This window comes from Tursiops truncatus, chromosome 4 (genome assembly GCF_011762595.2).
Source record: "Tursiops truncatus isolate mTurTru1 chromosome 4, mTurTru1.mat.Y, whole genome shotgun sequence".
In the NCBI taxonomy this organism is placed as follows: domain Eukaryota; kingdom Metazoa; phylum Chordata; class Mammalia; order Artiodactyla; family Delphinidae; genus Tursiops; species Tursiops truncatus.
Genome location: NC_047037.1, coordinates 10205867 through 10228090, shown reverse-complemented (window position 1 = coordinate 10228090; position 22224 = coordinate 10205867). Strand labels below are relative to the sequence as shown.

The 22224-nt window shown below is 51.5% G+C and overlaps 1 protein-coding gene across 3 annotated transcripts in view; it reads right to left on the bottom strand.

The window, feature by feature from the left end:
* Positions 1–7155: 7155 nt before the first annotated feature.
* RFTN1 (raftlin, lipid raft linker 1) overlaps positions 7156–22224 on the bottom strand; it is a 204621-nt gene continuing 189552 nt past the window's right edge. For all 3 annotated transcript variants that reach the window (XM_019934416.3, XM_073803679.1, XM_033855280.2), the window contains 3 exons: positions 18625–18728; positions 16283–16364; positions 7156–8553 (listed from right to left, as the gene is read on the bottom strand). In XM_019934416.3, the coding sequence (XP_019789975.1) occupies positions 8146–8553; positions 16283–16364; positions 18625–18728 (594 nt within the window). In that variant the 3' untranslated portion in view covers positions 7156–8145. The remainder of the gene's footprint in view (positions 8554–16282; positions 16365–18624; positions 18729–22224) is intronic.

Genomic DNA, 22224 nt, shown 5'->3' with positions numbered 1-22224 from the left:
CTTTTGCAGGTCTTTAATCCACTGGGAATTAATTTTGTGCTGGATGAGGGATAGGGGTCCGACTCTTTCCATATGGCTCTCCAGTTGCTCAGCACCGTTCATCACACTTTTCCCCTTGATTTGAAATGCCTCCTTTATCACATACTGTGTCCCCTCACTACTGTTTCCTAAGTCTACTTATTTGTTCCTGCTCTGAAATCACACTGTTTTCATTACTCAAGCTTTTTACTATATTCTGTCATTTCTTTACCACATCTTTTTCATCTTCAGGTTATTTAAACACAAATAGGTTTTATCCATAGCAATATAACTTCAGTTTCACAGGTAAAGTTATAAAGGAGGAGTGACGGGGAGTAGAAGCTCTGGGGTTAACCTGAATTCTATGGTGGTCTGGATTTTGGTGGGCGCTCCAGTATCAACTGAACACTACAGAAGTACTTGGCATTTGACAAGTAGTTTGTTTTGTCTCAGTAAATTACAACATTTCTGTGAAGTAGGCAGTGTGAACAATGCTGTCCCATTTACCTACAGGGGAAGTGAGGGAGAGTGGTTAGATGGCTTGCCCGTGGCTGGGAGTGACAAAGCCAGACGTGTGGGACTCAGCCTCCTTCCTCTCCTCTTGGAGGACTTTCCTCTCCACAGACTCCGCCTTGGGCTTGTTCCCAAATCCTCCCTGCCGCTAAAGGGTGGGCTCTCCTCCATCTTTTGAGAGAGACTCAACTAACCAGAACACCCCATCACCAGAGCATTCCAGTTGGTGAGATTTTTTTATTATTATTATTATTTTTTGCGGTACACAGGTCTCTCACTGCTGTGGCCTCTCCCACCGCGGAGCACCGGCTCCGGACGCGCAGGCTCAGCGGCCAGGGCTCACAGGCCTAGCCGCTCCGCGGCACCTGGGATCCTCCCGGACCGGGGCACGAACCCGTGTCGCCTGCATCGGCAGACGGACTCTCAACCACTGTGCCACCAGGGAAGCCCCTCAGTTGGTGAGATTTTTAAATCCTGCTAAGCCTCTCTGTTGTAAGGCGCCTAGAGAGAAGAAACACAGGATGAGAGTGTGGTTGGCTGTGTGGTCTAGTGGAAAGAACATGGTGCCCGGCATCCGGAGACCTTGCTTCCTGCGTGACTCACCCCACCTTTCTCCGTAACCTGCTCTCGTCTGTCAAGTAGGTAGGAATGTGCAGCTTAAGTCCCTTTCAGCTTTACCATCCTACAATTTCATGATGGAAAAACGGGCCTTAGGGATCAAGGGGCGGTTGAGGTTGGCCGTTCTGATGAGCGATGAGCAAGGAGTGTCTTAACTGTCTTCAGATATTTGATTAATTGTTGCAGTGACTATTGTTTGCATCTCCAGTGTTGACAGAAGGAGAAGAAATTGCCTTGGACTGAAGCAAGGGAAAAGTTTGGTTTGATGTAGAGGGCTTTTGCAATCTACCGGTGATTAAATTCTGGAGTTGGGGCTCAAGAGAAATGGTGGAATCACCATTAATAAGAAAGAAAACTGACAACATTTGCCTACTGGGGCTCCAGATGGGCTGGACTGAGACAGGGGGTGAATTGATAGTTCCCTAGCTTCAAGAAAGGGAAGTTTTAGACAGTTAGCAACTTAGGCATTTTGTGGATCCAGAAACTGGCAAGCTTGCTGGGTGTCTTTCCTTCCAAGATGAGTTTCTTGTTATTTTCGTTGAAAAGTCAACAAGATAGATGGTACCTAGCACTGAAGGTTCACGGACACAGGTCCATTACAAGAAGCATTTTAATACTCACTCTGAAAAGTGAAGTCTATTTCTTACCATCACCGAGCCTTTATGTTACTTAGAGGCAGCAGCAAAATCCAGAGCCATATTGGGTTTGATGACTAGTGAGCAACACATTTAACTATGGAAGTGTAGATTTGACTGCATTAGTTAGAGGGTGGAATACTTTTCTTCTTTCACCAGTCAGCCAACATGGGGTCTGTGTTTTTAAACCACCTTTGGATTGAATGAATCCCTTTACCCCATTTCTAAGACACAGTTGCCAGCCATGGCTGTAATTGCCAGCATCACCATTAGAATCGTTTCGGGGCAGAACTTAGGCTCTGCCCCCAGACCCAGGATAAATAGTTCCCGTTATGCAACCACACCCCCGACCTGTGACGTCTCCCCAGCCAGCTGCTTCTGGTTCCCAACAACTCCTCTCTCCCCAGATTAAAGATATGTTCTCTGGGTCTTAAGGAAAGGATCAAGATTTACATTTCAGTGACTTTGTAGAATAATGTTGAGATTAGTGGTTCAAATCCTGAAAACGAATCCATGAAAGAGGTTCTAGGAAGGTCCTAAACAGGACAGGGCAGGATCCCCGGAGTGTTCATTATTCTTTTTTTGTTTTTAAAGAAGATGTTGGAGGTAGGAGTTTATTAATTAATTAATTTATTTTGGCTGTGTTGGGTCTTCGTTTCTGTGCGAGGGCTTTCTCTAGTTGCGGTGAGCGGGGGCCACTCTTCATCACGGTGCGCGGGCCTCTCACTGTCGTGGCCTCTCGTTGCGGAGCACAGGCTCAGTAGTTGTGGCTCACGGGCCCAGTTGCTCCGCAGCATGTGGGATCCTCCCAGACCAGGGCTCGAACCCGTGTCCCCTGCATTGGCAGGCGGACTTTCAACCACTGCGCCACCAGGGAAGCCCCGGAGTGTTCATTATTCTGAGGAAATGCCTTTGACAATGACAATGCTTGCCTGGTTCCGGTGTGACTGGTAGTTTCAGCCCCTCTTCATTCTCCAGTCCACTGCAGTCTTCAGAGCCCGCCCTCAGACTCCTCCTCCACACTAACATTTATGTAGCACCTACTGTGTGCCAGCCAGTCTCCAAGCACTTTGCATGCATTCGTTTGATTCTCACAGCTATCATCCCCATATTACACAGGGGTAAGTAACTTGCCCAAGGCCTCATGCCTGGGACTGGGGTCAGGCTTCTAGCCAGCAGCATGGCCCCAGCATCCATGCCCTTAGCCACCAGGCACGCTGCCTCCCCGGGGACAGCTCCCCCGACCTTGGCCTTCAGGTCTCAGCCTCAACGCTGACCTCCTCCGCAAAGCCTCCCCAGCCGGCTGCACCCTCCGCCCCACGCCCGCCTTCACGGCCCCCTGAGCTTCTCCACGGCCCATGTTAGTGCAGTTACCACTCCTGCGCAACTGCTGGGCGTCTGCTGTGAGCTCCAAGGGAGCCAGGATTGGCTCCGTCTCCCCAGCACCCAGCACAGTGGATAGGAGCTAAAGCCACAGGTCTGGGGAGTGAGAGATCTGGCCCCTCGTGCCCACGTGAACGCACAGGGGCTGGGGAAGCCAGCGCCTGCCGGGTGCAGGGCCCAGTGGCCTATGGCCCGTGAGCTGTGGTCTGGCTGCAGAAGCGACGCCAGGCAACAGGAACCCGTGGGGAATACCACCTTACTTCCTCTTCTGGGGACAGCTACCTCAGAAACCCAGGCGAAGGTTCGTTGGGTCCTGACCTTGGATCTGACGGGATGCCGTCACTCTGGGGCAGGTACGGGAAACCCGGACTCCCCTGGGAGGCCGTCCCGTGCTGCCCACGTGGTGCCAGCACCTGCAGCAGGGCTGCGGGAAGCAGGAGTCATGCCCAGCTGCCTCCAGCCCGTCCCCTCACCAGCCCTCTCACGTCATCTTTAATCCCATCTGCTGCTCTCGGCCTGCTCAGGGGAGCCCAGCAGGACAGTCCCCAGGGCCAGCACGGCCCTGCACTGGGTGTGGGTGGTGAGCTTTGCGTCAGCGTATTCCTACTACTAATAATAGCCCACTGATTGCTTTGAGAGCTCGTCCTGAACTAGGATGATTTGTGGTTTAGAATGGGCCGTGATTAATACGTTTAGATTACAGATAAAACATGCTTCATAAGAAATGAATTAGAATGTCTCCTTCTCATGTTTTCTTGAAGCCAGTCCCATCAAGCATAACTCTAAAGTAGGATCCAGTTAGAAGTCTGAAAAAATTCAGACAAGGATTGGACTGATGGTCAGTGTTTTGTTACTTATAGGCCACTAACTTTAAGACTCTAAACGTTATTACAATGTTTCTGTTAGGATGGGGTCCGCTATGCTTTATAACAGCCCATTGGGCTGCACAGTGGTGGCCACAGTGCCTAGGGCAGCTACTTGGGTCCCCACCTCCATAATGGGGCGAAAACGCCCCATTCCTTCCAGACCCACTGTGACAGCTGCAGCCCCAGAGACTAATAACCACATGCACAAGCCTCACGCCAAACCCTGCAAGTCTTTGCAACTTTGGTCACCGGGGCCTTGTCAGTGCCAACGATAGCCTTTTTCCCCATTGGCAACCACAGCAAAGTAAAATTTCCTTCAGGAATCCCCACACTTAAAAGGGACATGCAGGATGTAGGGACTGGGATTTAGGGGCTTATTTATGTTTTGTAACAAGCATCTCATTTCACACGGAACAAGCTGTGATTCGACTCATGGCTGTCCTGCGGCCGTGGGTCTCACCCTTGGCTGCACCGTAGAATTCTGGGGGGTTTTACAAATCCCAAGGCCCAGGCCACTCCCCAGGGAAACCACCCACAGTCTGCTTATTGAAAAATATATCCAACTCTGGGTGATGCAAGGCATCCACCTGAAGGGTGCAGCTGGGATTCTGTGCTTTTCAGAGTTGAGAGATGGGCGTGGTTCTTGTCCCAGCCTGCTGCTGTGGAGCCTGTTTTTCAAGCGTCATGATCCTTTAAGATATGGGCTAAGAGGTAATATTTGTATTAAATCAAAATACTATATAGATGTTTCTGAGTATAATTGTGGAAAATGTCATTTTAAAATAACTTTAAAAAAACCATCTTCTTTAAAACTATTTTTTAAAAACTGTCTTAAAATACCTAGAAATAAACCTGCCTAAGGAGGCAAAAGACCTGTACTTGGAAAACTATAAGATGCTGATGAAAGAAACTGAAAATGACACAAACAGATGGAAAGATATACCGTGTTCTTAGATTGGAAGAATCAATATTGTCAAAATAACCATACTACTCAAGCCAATCTACAGATTCAACACAATCCCTATCAAATTACAGAACTAGAACAAAATTTTTTTTTAATATGTATGAAAACATATGTACATATTCCTTTACCTTCTCAAAGCAATCTTGAGAAAGAAAAGCAGAGCTGGAGGAACCAGGCTTTCTGACTTCAGACTATACTACAAAGCTACAGTCATCAAAACAGTGTGGTACTGGCACAAAAACAAATATAGATCAATGGAACAGGACTAAAATAAACCCATTCACCTATGGTCAATTAATCTACCACAAAGGAGGCAAGAATATACAATGGAGAAAAGACAGTCTCTTCGAAAAGTGGTGCTGGGAAAACTGGACAGCTACATGTAAAAGAATGAAATTAGAACATTCTTTAACACCATGCACAAAAATAAACTCAAAATGGATTAAAGACCTAAATAAGACCAGATACTATAAAACTCCTAGCAGAAAACATAGGCAGGACCCCCTTTGACATAAATCGCAGCAATATCTTTTTGGATCCGTCTCCTAGCGTAATGGAAATAAAAACAAAAATAAACAAATGGGACCTAATTAAACTTAAAAGCTTTTACACAGCAAAGGAAACCATAAATAAAATGAAAAGACAACCTACAGAATGGGAGAAAATATTTGCAAATGATGCTACTGACAAGGGATTCATTTCCAAAATAAACAGACAGCTCATACAGCTCAATATCAAAAAAAACAACCAAACAACCCAACTAAAAGTATGAGCAGACCTAAACAGACAGTTCTCCAAAGAAGACATACAGATGGCCAAATGCACATGAAAAGATGCTCAATGTCGCTAATTATTAGAGAAAGCCAAACCCAAACTACAATGAGGTATCACCTCACGCCAGTCAGAATGGCCATCATCAAAAAGTCTACAAATAAATGCTGGAGCGGGTGTGGAGAAGAAGGAACCCTCCTACACTGTTCATGGGAAAGTAAATTGGTACAGCCGCTATGAGGAACAGTATGGAGGTCCCTTAAAAAATTAAAAATAAGGCTACCATATGATCCTGCAATCCCACTCCTGGCATATATCTGGAGAAAACCATAATACGAAAGGATACGTGTACCCCAATGTTCATTGCAGCACTATTTACAATAGCCAGGACATGGAAGCAACCTAAATGTCCACTGACAGATGAATGGATCAAGAAAATATGGTACATATATACAATGGAATACTACTCAACCATAAAAAAGAATAAAATAATGCCATTTGCAGCAACATGGATGGACCTAGAGATTATCATACTAAATGAGGTAGGTCAGATAGAGAAAAACAAATATCATATGATACCGCTTATATGTGGACTCTTTTTAAAAATGATACAAATAAACTTATATACAAAGCAGAAGTAGACCCACGTAGAAAACAAACTTAGGGCTACTGAAGGGGAAGGAGGAAGGGAGGGATCAATTAGGAGTTTGGGATTAACATATACACACTACTATGTATAAAATAGATAACCAACGAGCTCCTACTGTATAGTACAGGGAACTACTCAATATTTTGTAATAATCTATAAGGAAAAAGAATCTGAAAAATACATATACATGTATAACTGGAAAAAAAAAAAACCCTATCTTCTTTTCGAACAGAGCCTTCAGCCTTTCTGTAAGCTCTGGGGCTTGGGTGTGAAGTTTGCTCAAAAATCAAAAGGAAAACGACTGTACAATGTGGCTGTGTAAGGGTTTTCAATTCTGCCCTATAAAAATATATTAAAATGTGTTTTATTTTAGCAAATTTGCAAGCAGGTAAAAGACTTACCTCATTAAATAATTTACTTAAAAGCTTGGAGACATGCTTAGAAATTGACGTGGGGCTTCTTATTTGTTTTAAAAAGGTACTTGTCTCCACCACCCTGGGGTGATGGGAGATGGCCGTGCCCTGACTTACCTGGTGGCACCTGAATCCTGCTTTTTGTCTTCTTTCTACAAATGACGAGAAAGCAGAGCATGCTCAGCTGGCTCTGCTGCTTCCACAGAAGCTTTGATCTCTACTCCAAAGTCATCCAGCTGCTGCCAGGAGTTAGAAACTTAGGAAGCGTGAATAGGGGACACGAGGCTATAGGACTTGTCGCTGCAACATGATAAATACTCAATACTCACAGTGCACTAAACTCATAGATGATTTATTGCTTTAAGTAACTAAACAAGAAAGAGAAGAGACAGGATGTTGGTCAAGACGGTTGACACTCTCTCCAAGGTTTGCCAGCTGCATCTACTTAAAGCCACATTCTGGACGATATAAACACATCATAGCATACATGGGAAGTGACTTGGCTAATGACACATGATTAAAATAGCACGTAACAAGGGCTCGCCGCCAGTCGGTTTGCCTTGAAATGACAGAAAGAACGTGTGTTCATGTGATGTGCTGAATACAAGATCTTTAAAAAAATTTTTGGCATTAACACTAACACAGAATACTTTCTTGGACATTCTGCAAGAGTGGGTACACACACAGAATTACCTCTTCATTTTCAGATTACCAGTATCTATGGGAACACTTGGAGAAAAGCCAGGAGGTGGGGCACCTCCCCTCCCAATGTTATTTTCTTTGCGAAAGCAGCAAGGTCCGGGTGGGGGTTAGATGGAGAAAGGCAGCCCGACTGGGCACCAGGGGTTGTTACAATCACCAAGTAGCTGCAGCAGACAGCACGGGCTGGACACGGCCATCTCGGGGTGTGGGGATGAACAACTCAGCCTTGACTTGTAGACAGGGAGGCCCGGGGATTTGGCCCGAAGGCCCCCTGGAGGCTCTGGGTGGGGGTGGGCACAGGCACTGGATGGCCCAGCCCCTCCCTGGAGGAGTGGTGTGGAGCCGGGGCTGGGCCTCCAGCCCGCATGTCTGGAAGTAACCTGTCCTCTTGTGTTCTAACACCAGGGCCTTATGACACATTTCAAATGGATGTGCAGAAACCAACACTGTCAGGGAGCCAGCTCTTCCTCGGAGGGCTCAGGTAAGCTCGCAAGGAGAGGTCAAGCCAAGCCGAAGGGTAACACGTGACACCAGGGCACATCAGCCCCCAGCTCAGCTGGCACCGTGCCCCAGGTCTGCCAGCTCGTCACGCCTCAGCACCACCTGCTGAGCCTCAGTTGTCCTCTGCTGCTGCGGGCTCTGCAGCCACCTCCTCAGCATCCCCCTCGCCGGCATCCTCTCTAGGATCAGGACTGGGGTGCCCAGTGCAGCCCCCTGCCGGGGCGGGGCTGTGGCCGAAGGGACCGTTCTGCACGGCCCCAGCCTCCACCCAGAGCCGGCCGTCAGGACACAGCTTTTCTCCCGGGACCTCCGCCTGCACAGGGACCTTCACCCCGACGGAGGCCCAGTCCTCCTGCTGCAGCCCCGGCACATGGTTTTCCACGTCTCCGGCTTCGGGGAGCTGGTCTTCTGGATTCCTCTCATTTTCCTCTGCCTGCTGCTTTTCTCTGGCACCGAGTTTACCTCTGGATTTCCTCATCTGCCTGTTGTGCATTTCGTCTCGGGAGAATCGCCACTGAAACTAGAAACCAGAGACGATGGGGATAAATACATGCATCCTCTGTGAATCTAGAGCTTCCCCTGGATGTCTGTTTGCATTCACGCCCACGTCACTTCTGGCAGCAAGACGCAATGCCCGGTATTCCCGGAGCAGGGCATTCCTGGCACCAAACCCAATCACAGCCCAAACGTCACACCCACCCAGAGCCCGCCGATCCTGCTGTGGCGTGTATTTTAGATGTGGATTCCAGGGTTTTGTAGGGGACGAGGGGTATTTCTTTCAGCTGGCCCCATACCGAAAGAAGGTGCTGAAATCCTATCGTTTGGAGGACAAGGATGGGTGAGGGGACACGGGCCTGTTCTTCCTAAGTGCCATGGCTCCGGCCACTCCTTTCCACTCTGAGCAGCTACAGATACCACGCACTGGTCACCGCCTCATCAGATCACCCCAGCCAGAAGGGCACTGAACCCGGGTGCTCAGGTCCCCCTGTAGGATGGGCAGGCTGACAGCCCCCAGCCAAGCTCCTCTCTGAGTCCGGCCACCTCCCCAAAGGTCTCACTCCCTTCTGGGGGCAAGCTACGACCAATGACTGGTCCAGGCATGGACAACGGCCCATCCTCCTGTTTCCAACTCTGGGCAACTCTAAAAGACCATCCCTGCTCCAGAGCTACGATCACAGCCCAACATCTCCCTCTGCCCACTCCTGCGCCCTCCTTCCCCAACAGGTGTTATTCCCAAGGGCACTCCCCCTAAAACCGCATCCAAATCCATCTCAGATGCTGCTTCCCAGGGAGCCCCACCTGCATTTCCCTGTGGGACAGGGAAGTCTATGGAGCTCAGAGAGGATCAAGCGCACAGTCAGCAACAGAGCTGGGCAAGGACGGGGTCACATCAAAGCCGTGGAGGGAGACCGCCCACGTGAAGCGTCCACCGCCCCCGCCCCAGACTGGCCTGTGTTCTCATCTATACAATGGGGGGAGTAACCCTAACTTAAATCAGGGTCGATAACTTTTTCTGTACAGAGGCAGGTAATAACTATTTCAGGCTTTGCAGCCTTATGTTCTCTGTTGTGGCCATTCAACTCTGCCATAGCACAAAAGCAGTCATGGGTAACACGTGAGCAAACGGGCATGACTGTGTTCCAATAAAGCTTTATCTACAAAAACAGGCAGTGGGCCGGATTCGGCCTGAGAGCCGTAGTTTGCCAAACTCTGCCTTAGAGGGTATTTATTTCGATTCAATGATGCAATAATCCACACAGCAGGCTTAGCACTGTGCCCAGCACACAATACACCAGTGTGTCTGCCGTTACCATTACTGACACAAGATGTGAGTCCAGAAGGTCAGGGATGCCATCTGTCCTCTGCACCCCTGCATCCCTGGGATACAGCATGGAGCCTGGCACAGAGAAGGTGCTCAAAACCTTTTGTGAGATGGATGAATGGAAGGACGGCAGAGCCCGGCCAAGTTGGCCAAGCTCCCTGTTTCAGGGGAGCCAGTCCTGGAATTTTAAGAGTCAAAACACAGCTTGGGGCTTAGTGAGGAGTTACTGGTGCATCCACACATCAGGTCTGGCTGATCTCCAGAAAGAGAAATTAATTTGAGGGAGAAAAGAGGGGGAAAAATTCAAAGTCCTGCTGAGTCTGCTGACAGCAGGAGCTGCTCTGGAGGAAGACAGTTTGGGAGCCTGTGTGCTTGGAATAAATCCGGGCGAATGAGCCGCAGCAGACACAGAAACATGAAGGGTAGTAAAGGAAGACTCGGAGAAATGGGCCCCTGTGTTTACAAAAGAGGGATGCACTCCTGGGTAACAACGCAGCGAGAACTGTGGCCTTCTTCCACTCCCCAAACATAAGGGGTCCCCCAGTCTTCCTGAGCAAAGGCCCCTCTGAGCCCTGCCATCCTGGGGCCCCGGTCCCCGGTGCTCAGAGTCAGAGGCCAGGAGCTGCGTGCTGCACACCTGGGGTGACACCAGCCACAGGGTCCTGGGGACGTGCCAGGCCCAGCTGTGAGAGGCACGGAGAACAAGAGCGAAGCCCCGAGAGTGCTGGGTGGGGGAGGACTGGAGTCAGGAGGCCCTGGGGAGAGACGGATCTTGCTGGGAAGAGAATCGGGGGCCTGGACCCCGGGCAAGAGCCTCGGCCACCCCGCAGGTGCAGCTCCGGGCCCCAGGGACACGTGGTTGCGCTTGAAGTTCCACTTCTTTCTTTCGTTTCATTTCTTTCCACTTGAGTCGCAGCACACTGGTTTCACCAAATATGGACTTAAATCTAAGCCATTCTGTGACTGAAAGAAAGATAAAGGGAGCCGTCCGTTCGAATGACTTCTGGCGAGGCTAGAGAGGGGAGCCCAGGAGGGCAGCTGCACCATCAGTGGAAAACCATTTCCTAAGGCTTTACCATGCATAGATAAATCTGAGTACTTTGCTAGGAAGAAGCAAAAATGTGCTATGTAAATTCTTAAAAATCTGCCAACTCTGTGGCGTTTTCGGTGGTAGAAGCCTACTTCCTCAAATAAGACATCTGCCTAAACACACTCAGGGCTCCGAGGCTGAACACAACCTGGGCTTCATGTGTTGAGCCCCTTTTGGACAAGACTGGTAAATTTGAATATTCCATCAAAGAAGAGGAAAAAGAGTGAAGTGCGTGCTGAGGTTAGGATTTAACATTGATCCTGTCTTCCTCCACCCGCCCTCCCTGCAAATCCCAAATGAGTTCACCTACAGCGTTGGCTGGGTTTCCCCAGGGCACTCCTTTTTGGGGGTTCTCTTGTACGATGGCTGATGGACTTCCCTCTGGGGGTAGTTTGGGTTTCTTCCACCCAAGCCATGAGTTTGCAACAATGGACCCCCTCTGCAGGTGAAGTGGTGCCTCAGACCCCAACCCAAAGGCACCCACTTCAGTAGACACTGACAAGCAGGCATCTTGGGGCCCCCTAACCACCAGCGCAGGACCAGGACCTCTGACCTCAGCACAGATGCTGCAGCCTCCAGTGCCAGCCCTGCATGGCTCTTGGGTACCAGCTCTTGGGTACCACGCAATCATGCTTCATAACTGCTGCCTTGTCGTGTGCAGAAGCTGCTGCATTTTAATCCCAGCCCAAATGGAAGAGCCCTTTTTTTTTTTTAATGGATGTCTCCAAACAGACCCTCTGCATTTTGCATGTTCTTAGAAAAAGGCCAGTCAAATGGGCCTATATATAGCGATCTGAAAGGCAGTCAACTCTCAGAGAAGCTAAAGGAAGTTTTACTTTTGCCAGAAAACTGGGGAGATTGCTTCGGCTGAAAGGCCCTAAATGCTAAGACACCAAAGCGTTACACGTAGTGTGGTGGCTAAGACCCCGGTTCAAACCTCGGTTCTGGCATTCGTTAGCTGTCTGTCTTTGGGCAAGTTATTCATCTCCAAAAGAGCTGCCCCTGCCCCCAGGTCTGGGTGCACACCCCGGGGGCCAACCCACACCGTAGTGGATGGGCACAGCACCCTCTGCGGGTGGGCGGTGTATAGCTGTGCCCATTCTACCTGTACCAGACTCCATCCTGGACCCTGGCTATTTTCTAATGCAAACCCGATGTCCTCTCAGAGGCTGCTCTTGCTATAAATAAACAACAGACTCATGGTTCCCCGGGTACCTGGCCATATCCAGTTTCCTGTAGAGGACACTGCATTGATCTCCTGATATAATACGACAGAAGGACACAGACTGGAAAGGGCCTGTGGCGGGCACACCAGCCACTTTCTCCAGGACCCTGCCTGGGCTGCTGGGCAGAGAAAGATTTGGGACTGTCCATGCCGAGCTGGATGGGAACTACTCCAGCCCATGTTTTTCTGTCCTTCGGAGTCATCCCAGAAAAACCTGCCAGGCCAAATGTCTTCGAGGACTGCACCGTTTTCTGTGTCCTCAGATGGGGAGTGGTGATGTCACTGACTCCCCAAGCTGCCCAGGGTCCCCAAGCCACCACAGCTGTCCCGGTGCTGCAGCCAGGTCACCCGGAGGCTCTGGCTGGAGCCTTCTCCTTTCCTTCTCTCCTTTTGAAGGGAGCATTCTCATGAAGCAGGGAAGTAGCAGTGGCCCAAACTCAGGGTCTATATAATCTAAAAGCTAAATGTTCTGAGTGTCTCACACTGGGACAAGCTTTCCCATTTCCCTGAATCCCCAAAGCGGTACTCTCATTAGGCATTGTTACCACCATTATTATGATGAGCAGGTAGAGGTTCAGAGGGGTTAAGTAACTTGCCCAAAGTCACACAGTCACAGTCTTTACGGAACAACCAAAACTACACTTGGCCCTTGGACGATGCAGGTCCACTTACACGCGGATGGTTGGCAAGAGTAAAAACTACAGTGCTGTTCGGTCAGTGGTTGGTTGCATCCTCGGGTCAGTGAACCTTGGATACGGAGGGCCCACTACAAATTACACTCGGATTAACCTCCACGTTGTTCAAGGGTCGACTGTATTTCAGATCCGAGGTGGTAGAGCTTTCCGTGCGCAGGCTCTGAGGGGAGAACTGTAGCATCCACAGCCTGAGCAGTTCCAGGGCGAGTCTCTGAACCCAACCAGCAGCTGCAAGTTGAGCAGGGTGGATGGGCCTTCCTGAGCCGGGTGTGTGTGTGGCATGTGAGTGTACTGCCGGTACCTAAACTGAGAAAAACCCCGACTAGCGGTCCATGCCAGAAGTGCGTGCAGAAAAGGAAAAATCCTCCGCTTTACAGCAGCGTGTGTGTCCAGAGCTCACATCAGCAGGGCTGGTGATTTCATTCACACATTAAGAAACCATCCGTATCTGCCTCCACTTCAAGTAATTTAGTGGGAAGGCAGACTTCTCCCGTGTCGTAGAAATCACCTGTTACCTTCCAAGGAGATTAATATTGGCTTTGAAAGCCACACTCAGAGGTACACAGAGAGGTTTCTTTCAAACGGTGAAAGGTCTTGACTGGAGGCTTTTGTCCACTTGGCTGATTGAAGAGGACTAAATATGCTGCAGCCTTGATGTTTGAATCTTGCAATCTCTTGTCTGAAATTTCAGTGCTAGACATACTGTGCATGTCCCGGGCTCAGAAGTTTGATTATTCACTCATTGATCCAGCAAGTATTTGTTGAGTACTAACTAAAAGCCAGGCACTGGGCATACAACAACAAAAGGGTCTGTTCTCACAGAATGAACGTCTGATTCTACTGGTGGAGGATTGATCCCAATTAGAAACGGAGAGGAGAGGAACGTGGCTCTTCCCAGTGAATCACAGAGGAGCCTGGCTTGGTCTAAAAGGAGAGAACACCATCCCCAAAAAATACAAAGGAAGAGAACATCTGGGGCAGAGGAACTGCCCAAGCAAAGGCCCTGTGGCAGCGAGGGGGCATGGATGCGCATGAAGGCCAGAGTGGCTGGAATGCAGAAGATGGGGGCCAGATCCCACAGGGCCGTGTGGACCGCCGTACAGGCTTCCCTCTTTATCTTAAGAAAAACCCAAAGCTTTAGAACCATTTTAAGCAGTGGAGTGACACGATTCAATTTACTTTTTTTGAAAGTTCACTTTGGCTCTGAGTGGAGAACATATCTGAAGGGGACACCTATCATCAGGAGATCGGAGTAGTCCAGGCTGGTGGTGATGGAGAGAAGAGGGGGTTCCAGAGTGTCTAGGACCTAAAACAGATGTGCCTTAAGGACAGACTGAATATGGTGGGAAGGAGATGGAAGCACCGAGGGCGACCTCTAGGTGTGTGGGAGCCTCTGGGCCATGGAAGCGCTGTTCCTCTAAGGTCGGGGGGTGGGGTGACGGCCGGTGCGGGAAAGGGCAAGGTCACGAGTAGCCGCAGGGCAGGTGGAGCTGGGGTCCCAGGGGAGAAGCCAGGGCTGAACATGCAGAGGTAAGACTCGTTGACACAGAGGTGGTGAGTGAGATTTTCTCACTCTGGGGGTGGATGAGATTTTCTCACTCTGGGGGTGGATGAGATTTTCTAAGGAAGAGGTGAGGGAAAACGGGGAGAAACGGGGCTAGAAATGAGGAACTAGGTGGGAAACCAGGTGAATGGTGGGACAGCCAAGAGAAAACAGTGCTTCTAGCGATGGAGGGCATGAACGGGGTCAGTGACACAGGGTCTAGGGCACGGTGAGGATGGAGCCATGGCCACGGGGCGGGGGCACCGTCTCCTGGGAGCAGGACGATGACCCGTCAGCTGAGCGAGGAGTGGATGACAGGGGTGATGGGATGCTACAGTCCCCCCATCTGGGGCTGTAACAGTGAGGTGGCCTCCCCAGGTCACACAGAGGACAGTGCTTGTCACCCCAAGCCCTGGAATGAGCAGGTCTGCCCGGGTTCGTGCAGCTCACTGGGGGTGGACGTCTCTACCGACCAGAAAAGGCTGACTCCCACCTCCCTGGATTTCCCCTGAGGTACGCTGTTCTACTTTCTTACAGCAGCCTTAAAGCTCTACCCCTAACGTCTCCCTGGCCTCGGGTTTCCACTGGCTTGTCCCCTGGGTGAGATGCGCAGCCTTCACCAGGATCAAGCCGCCTGTCTGTCCTTTGGGATCTGCTGGCACCACAACCAGGACGCGCTGGCAGGAAAAGGCAGCACCACGCCCTCCTCGTCAGGGCAAAAGCTGGGCTTTGCCTGGCGTCTGGCGGGAGACCTCGGCGGTGCTGCTAGAATGTCCCTGCGTGAACGCACGCGGCTCCACAGCCCAGGCAAAGCTGTGGCTGGTGGCAGCCCGGGGCCATCCGTCTTCCAGCTGGTGGCTGGCTGCTCCTGGTGGGCAATGGTGGCTTCGGTGGCTGCCTCTGGTCCTCTGCTGCTGTCACCTGTCACACTGGCATCTCCGAGCTTGGAGAGCCCTTCCTCTGCACCCCAGCTGGCTCCGGAGCTACTTCCTTGGCGTTCCTCCCACCAGCGGCCCCCCCTCGGATTTGTTGGCTGCAGAGGGGCTGCTCCAATCTGTTCACTTGCTTGGTGCTGCTGTCCGGGCTCCGTGTCCCAAGAACATGAGGAACCGCGGGTGGGGAGCTCGGGGATGGTGCCCGGCAAGGGGACGGGCGGGTCCGGTGGGCTCCGCCCCACAGTGTGGCCTTGTCCGTCACAGGGGGAGCCAGCTGGCTCCAGGGGCTTGGCAGGTTCCCTCGACTCTTCCCGAGTGACCATGAACACGGGGGTGTGAGGCATCGGAATCATGTCACACAAGGGGAGGACTTGGCCTCAGTCTCAGGAAACACGGGGAAAACTCAGAACGGCCACGTCTCTCAGTGCCACTGTGTTTCTGGGACAGTTCACGTGACGTCCAGGGAGAGGGGGAAGGCCCCTGGCCATCCCAGGACAGCCTGGCCTGAGGACTCACTCCACAGGGGAGATGACCTCTGTCTGTATGAGCCACTGCCACTCAGACCTGCAGGGCAGGGCCTCTGGGGAAGGTCGTCTGGCAGGTTCTCTCTGCCAAGCTCCCCAAACTTCTGATGTCCCAAGGGACCCACGGGCAGGGCAGGGCAGGGCATCAACCAGCTTGTAACGAGATTAAGAGATACAGAGAAGCTGGGCGTGAGCTCAGCCGTCCCAGCCTGAGTCACACTGCAGCTGCCTTCCCACTCCCCCTTCAGCCTCGTGAATGCTGGTGGCCTGGGCATCCTCGCAGGAGGAGACCAGCGACAAGGCCCCCCGGCGCCCTCACCGCCCCGGATGTGACTCATGTCGCCGAGGGGCTCAGGTGTCCCCGGGCTCTGGTGAGCAAAACAGCAAGCAAAACAAAGCAGCCAAGGTCACTCACCTTTGATTCCTTCTTCTTGATTTTCTGAGGTAGACACGGTCTCTGAAGAAAGACAATCTGCTTGGTGGATACGTTCCCCTCCCTGTAACACAGGCAGAGCTGAGAATGAGTCCTTTATACCTAGAGGAGCCCCGCACCTCACACGGAGGCCGCCGTCCTGAACTTCATCCAGGCCGGCTGCCCGTGGGAAGGAAGGTGGCCGCCCGAGAGTGAGAGGTCGGAGGTCAAGAAGCCCCCCACCTTCCCACCCCCAGGCCACCCACCCTTGCTTGCTATCGCAGGGGCCCAACTAAAGCTCTGTGTGCATCCTTGAAAGGCAGCTTCCTGGCTGAAAACCCCCTTTCCCGTGATGTGAAGTGACAGCTACCATCTTGGCCAAATGCTGACAAAGTGGCCTCAGTGAATATCAGAGGGTGGAGGCCTCTTCCAAGTCTGGGAATGAGGCCGAGGAGGGACCTGGTTGGCCTGGGATGGGTGGCCAGTGAGGACCTGAGCGATTACAGGAGCTTGGGCAGAGGGCCTGGCTGCGTACGGGTCCCGGCCACCACCCTGAGTCACCCTTGTGAGCAGCGGGAACTGGCATTAACGAACGGGCTGGGGCACTATTCATTTTTAGGGCACAGGGGGTGTGCCTGCCTCCCAGGAAGGCAGGCTCTCAAGGAGCTGCCTTTAAAGCTGCTAGAAATATTGTGATGGGGATCATTGTTTTCTGGCCACCGCGAACCCCGCGCCTTCGGATCACTTTCTTAAACCTCTATTTGGCAAACGTCTTCTCTGGTGAGGTGATGTGTCACTACATGGGGTGCTGGAGGGAAAGGAGGTAGAGGACACTAGCATTTTCTATTTTGTGCTCCGGCCGGGCTGGGCGATTGCACCCGGCGCTCCAAACAATGGGACCCCTACTTCCACCAACGGGACAGGACAGGACAGCTCAGCTTGGTCAAGGAGCAGGCCAGGGGTCACACAGCGGGGATTCTGCCCGGTCCGTGTACTCTCCACTCCACCGCAAGGGTCATTTAAGGCCAGGAAGGTGGAGGATCATGGAGGCTTATTTAGAAGGTGGGACTGCTTGAGACAGAGAGACCGTCCCTACCCTCCGGGCTGCGAGCACAGAGCCAGCGGGGGCTTCACGTTCAAATACATTCTCAGGGGGGCTCTTGTCCTCTGGAACGGAAGGCAGGCAGCATTCTTGGTTGCACGGACTAGGAAACTGGCTCAAAGAAGCTACGTGGACTTGACCAAGGTAGACAGCAATCGGCTGACTCAGGACTTGGGTTCAAGCTCTGGGTCACAAACCCGGAGTTCCTTCCCCTCCACGGCACCACCCTGTGCCCACAGAAATCTTGGCCAAGAAGCAATACGGAAATCTCCCAGTGGCGCAGGACCCAAGGGCGGCTGCAGACTGGCTCCTGCAGCTGCACAGACCCGGGGCATGGGGGACATGATGAGGGCCCAGGAGAGGCAGTGATGGGCGCCCACACTCCCGCCTCTGTCTGTGCTCTGGGGCCGCACCGCCTGCTGTCGCCCGGGTCACTAGGCTTGCCTCAGGCCGTCCATCACCTGCGGGCGTGAGTATGCAGCAGGACTCAGGTAGCGTGGGGCTGAGGGCCATGGGAGGGGGCACCCCCAGAGGTCAGCAAAGAGGTGGCCCATTGTAGACTGAGGGTCTAGTCGCGGGTTCTGCCACTTGCTGGCTGTGTGGCCTTGGGTATGTGATGGAGCCTCTCTGAGCCTCCGTTTCTTCATCTGTAAAATGGGAACCACATCTATGCTTATCACCCCACAAGTAGTTAGAAGGACCAGCTTGATAGCAAACCCAAAAGAGATGGAAGGGCTTTTAGTGTTCGTAAGACTAGGATAAGCCCACGGGCTCAAGGGATGGCAGGCAGAGCTGAGGGTGGACAAATGACCATGAATGTGAAATCATAGGGAGGGCCACAGCCGGGGCTGAGACTCCAGGGCCTCACGTCCCCTTGGTGGGGCTACTGACCAGCTCCATGACCTTGGGCTAGAGCTTCAACCTCCCCGGCCACACTTTCCTCAGCTATAAAATCGGTTAAATACAACCAAAAAAATCCCACCTCACCTCACAGGATTTTTTGAGGCCGAGATGAGACTTTGCATGCGTGCCAGCAACGTGCCTGCCTAGCCCAGCTCCCCACGTGGGAAGAGGGGTGCTCCGGGTGGGGGGGTAGTTAAGACTGAAATCCTGACCCTGCCGTTTCCCAGGTAGAGAACTGATGTAACAGCACCAGACTCACAGGGATTCAATAAGTTACGCAAGGAAGAGCTTATGGGGAACAGTGCAAGTGTTCAGTAACAGTAATGATGGTTATTGTTACCTCGTTGTCTTGACGACAGGAGTTGGCAGCACACAGGTGAGTTGCCAGCCGTAGGCGGCCAGAGAGTTCAGCAGGGGCACGTAGTCTGTCTGCACCTCGACACCCTGGGGAGAAAGGCCACAGTCAGGGCTGCAGCTGCCTCAAGCCAATGACGTCTGAGGGACGGAGAGGGGACCGTCCAATCCACCAACCCAACAAAGCAGAAAGGGGCGGGATGCCCTGTAGCCTGGGGCCCTACTCCAGCTCCGAAGATGCTTCAAGAGCTTGGAGCCCAACTGCCAACATGGGATTTCTTTCCAGCCCCGACTCAGTCTGTGCAGTTGGCAAAGAGACAGAGCCAAAGGGTTGATCCATTCATTTTGTTTTATTCTTGTCTGGACAAATAGCCTCCTGTGAGTTTCACTGAAGAAACACCATCACTTCTCCTCCAAGACATACCTAAGCCCATGACAACACCCGCTGCTTGGATGGTTTCAGAGCATCTTGTGGGGAGTTAAATTACATTTGACAAACGATCGAGTCATCTGCATCCAGCCACAGCGGCAACACACACACACACACACACACACACACACACACACACACACCCTGCACGTGCACACAAACAGGGAGCTTCACCTGTGTTACACATCCTGCCGTAAAGGAGTAGATGAAAGCTGTTTCATTTGGAATCAGGGAGGAGCGGGGGGAGGGGACTGACGTTTGCCTTTCAATTTAAAAACCCAGTCCTGCCCCCACAGGGAGACAATCCCATTGTGAAGCCGCCAGCCCAGGCCTCACATCCTGCTTTCTCGAGAGGCAGGCTAACTTCCGACTCCAGCCCCAGCCCTCCCTGCGTGGACTCTGCACCCACTCTCTGCTCGGTCAGCTCCTGGTAATGGCTTCAAACACTGCTGACACGTGTGTAGAGTCCTTCCAGCGGAGGCCGCCACAGGACTCATTCAGGAAGTACCTGGGAGCCCAGGTGGGTTGGAGGTGAACGAAGGCACAGTCCTCCTGCTGGAGTTCAGTCCAGCAGAGGCCACGGCACAAACACGCATGTGACTGAAATACAAAACAGCCCACTGGCAGGGCCATGAGGCTGGACTGTTAGCAAAAAGATGGTGTGATTGTGGTCAGGGCAGGCTTCCTGGGGCTCAGGGGCTGGGTGGAGATGGACAGGCGGAGCTGGGAAAGAGGCATTCCAGGGGGGGGCCTCAGCACAGACAAATGGCAGACCGCAAGGGGCCTGGAGCGCTGAGAAGAGGATCCCCCGGGGAGCGGCGCTGCTCAGAGGGGACCGCCCACGGTGAAGGGTTATCCTGCTGGAGGCCTTTTGGGGACAGAACCAGGGGCCAGAAGAGAGATGAGGGAACAACCAGCCCTGCTTCTCCCAACGGCTTTTAAAACTCCTATCACTGGGCATCCATCCCAGCGTGGTTACCGGGCAACCAACGTACCCTCAGGGAGCCTCAACTATATAAAGTAAGTCTTGGCCTATGTCAGTGGTTCTCAAAGTGTGGTCCCCGAGCCAGCAGCATCACCTGGGAACTTGTTAGAAATAGAGTCTTGGGACCCCACCCAGACCTGCACAAACAGAAACTCTGGGGGTGGGACCCAGGGGTCTGTTTTTTTTCTTTTCTTAATTGAAGTGCTGTTGAGTTACAATGTTATATTAATTTCAGGCATACCCCACAGTGATTCAATATTTTTATAGATTATACTCCATATAAAGTTATTATAAAATATATATTCCCTGTGCTGTACATTACATCCTTGTATCTTATCTATTTTATACATAGTAGTTTGTACCTCTTAATCCCCTTTACCTATCTTGCCCCTCCCCCCTTCCTTCTCCCCACTGATAACCACTAGTTTGTTCTCTATATCTGTGAGTCTGTTTCTGATTTGTTATATTCATTCATTTTATTTTTTAGATTTCATATATAAGTGGAAACATAAAGTATCTGTCTTTCTCTGTCTGACTTATTTCACTAATAAGCATAATACCCCCAGGTCCATCCATGTTGCTGCAAATGGCATTATTTCATTCTTTTTATGGCTGCATAGTATTCCATTGTATATATGTACCACATCTTCTTTATCCATTCATCTATTGATGGACACTTGGGTTCCTTCTGTATCTTAGCAATGATAAATAATGCTGCTATGAACACTGGGGTGCATGTATCTTTTCTAATTGGTGTTTTCTTTTCTTCGGATACATACCCAGGAGTGGAACTGCTGGATAATACGGTAGCTCTATATTTTTTAAAGAGTGCTTCCAGTAGTTGAGATGCAGCTAAGTCTGAAAAGTACTGCCTAGATAATCAATTAGGTTTCTACGGATGACAGAAAAGAGTCTGCAATTTTGTGGCCAGAAATGATCAGCTGTTAACTTTTGAATTTCCTCGAAAGGAAAGCTGTTACCTTTCCTTTCATCCTCCAGGAGGGGAGAAGTCGGGGGACTTTGAAAGGCTCTGCTCTGTTACTAATACTGGTTCAGCAGAAAGCAATGGAGGGGGGAAGGGGAGAAGGTGGGGGACAAAAGAAGGGGGGTGGGTGGGCAAGGGGCAAGGGAAGGAGGAGAGGAAGGGGAGTTAATGAAGGAGGAGAGCAGGAAGAAAAGGAAAAGAGAGGAGAGACAGGTACAAATACAACCAACTGACGGGAGAGGGACAGGCAACCCCACTCTGGCCCCGTCCCTGAAGCCCCCATTCAGGCCAGAGGCGGCAGAGGATGACCCAGCCACCCCTGTCTCTGCTGGTCCCCGGACACACGGGACCTCCCTTCCACCAGTTACAGCCAGTGTCCCTTGTGCTGGGCAGGGCCCTCACCACCTGCTGTGGCAGCTTTATCCTGAGAACCCATGCCCCCATCCCTGCATTCCTGATTTAAAGAGAAGAGAGAGAAAATGGTACATCCACACTCAAGCTCTGCAAGGTTAAGATTACTTGGGTCTATCAAGAATAACCTTCCCACTTTATCAAGCACTCTGACAAGCCAGCCACAGACAGTCGCCATGGCAACCAGGACAAGCGTGGTGCTCACAAAGCCCTGAGTGGCAGGATGGAGTCCTTTTATTGGTGCCTGTGCCCCGGCCGGGTTTTCTCCTCGGGTACCCAGCACGGCGGGACAATGGGCACCCCCGAGGCAGCCTGACCCGCCTGCCCAGACAGGCCTCGAAGGGCTGCTTCTGCTTTGCTCTATTTTATTCCCCTCATTCACCATCTTAAAGAGAAAGACGGCAGGATTTCTCCCCGACAGCTTTTCCCCTCAAGGTAGGGGATGTCAGCCAGAGGGTACAGAATCATAAAGACTAAAAGGAAGAAGCGAAAACACAGCAAAACATGACCCTGCTTGAGAGAGCTGAGAGTTCAATCACAAGTGTTCCCAGCCGGCTGTCACAGGACGGGTTGAAAAGTAAAATACAAATGGTAGGGGGTGAGGTGTTTCATTCTGCCAGACTCTCCCACTCCAACCCTCTGGGCTGGTCTTGATTTAATTAACGGTTAATGTGGTTTTCCACAAGCACCTATCAAAGCCGGTTTGCATATTATCAACACAGTCAGAAGACGACATTTCTAAAATATGACATGAACTCCATGCAGTCAGTGGAAG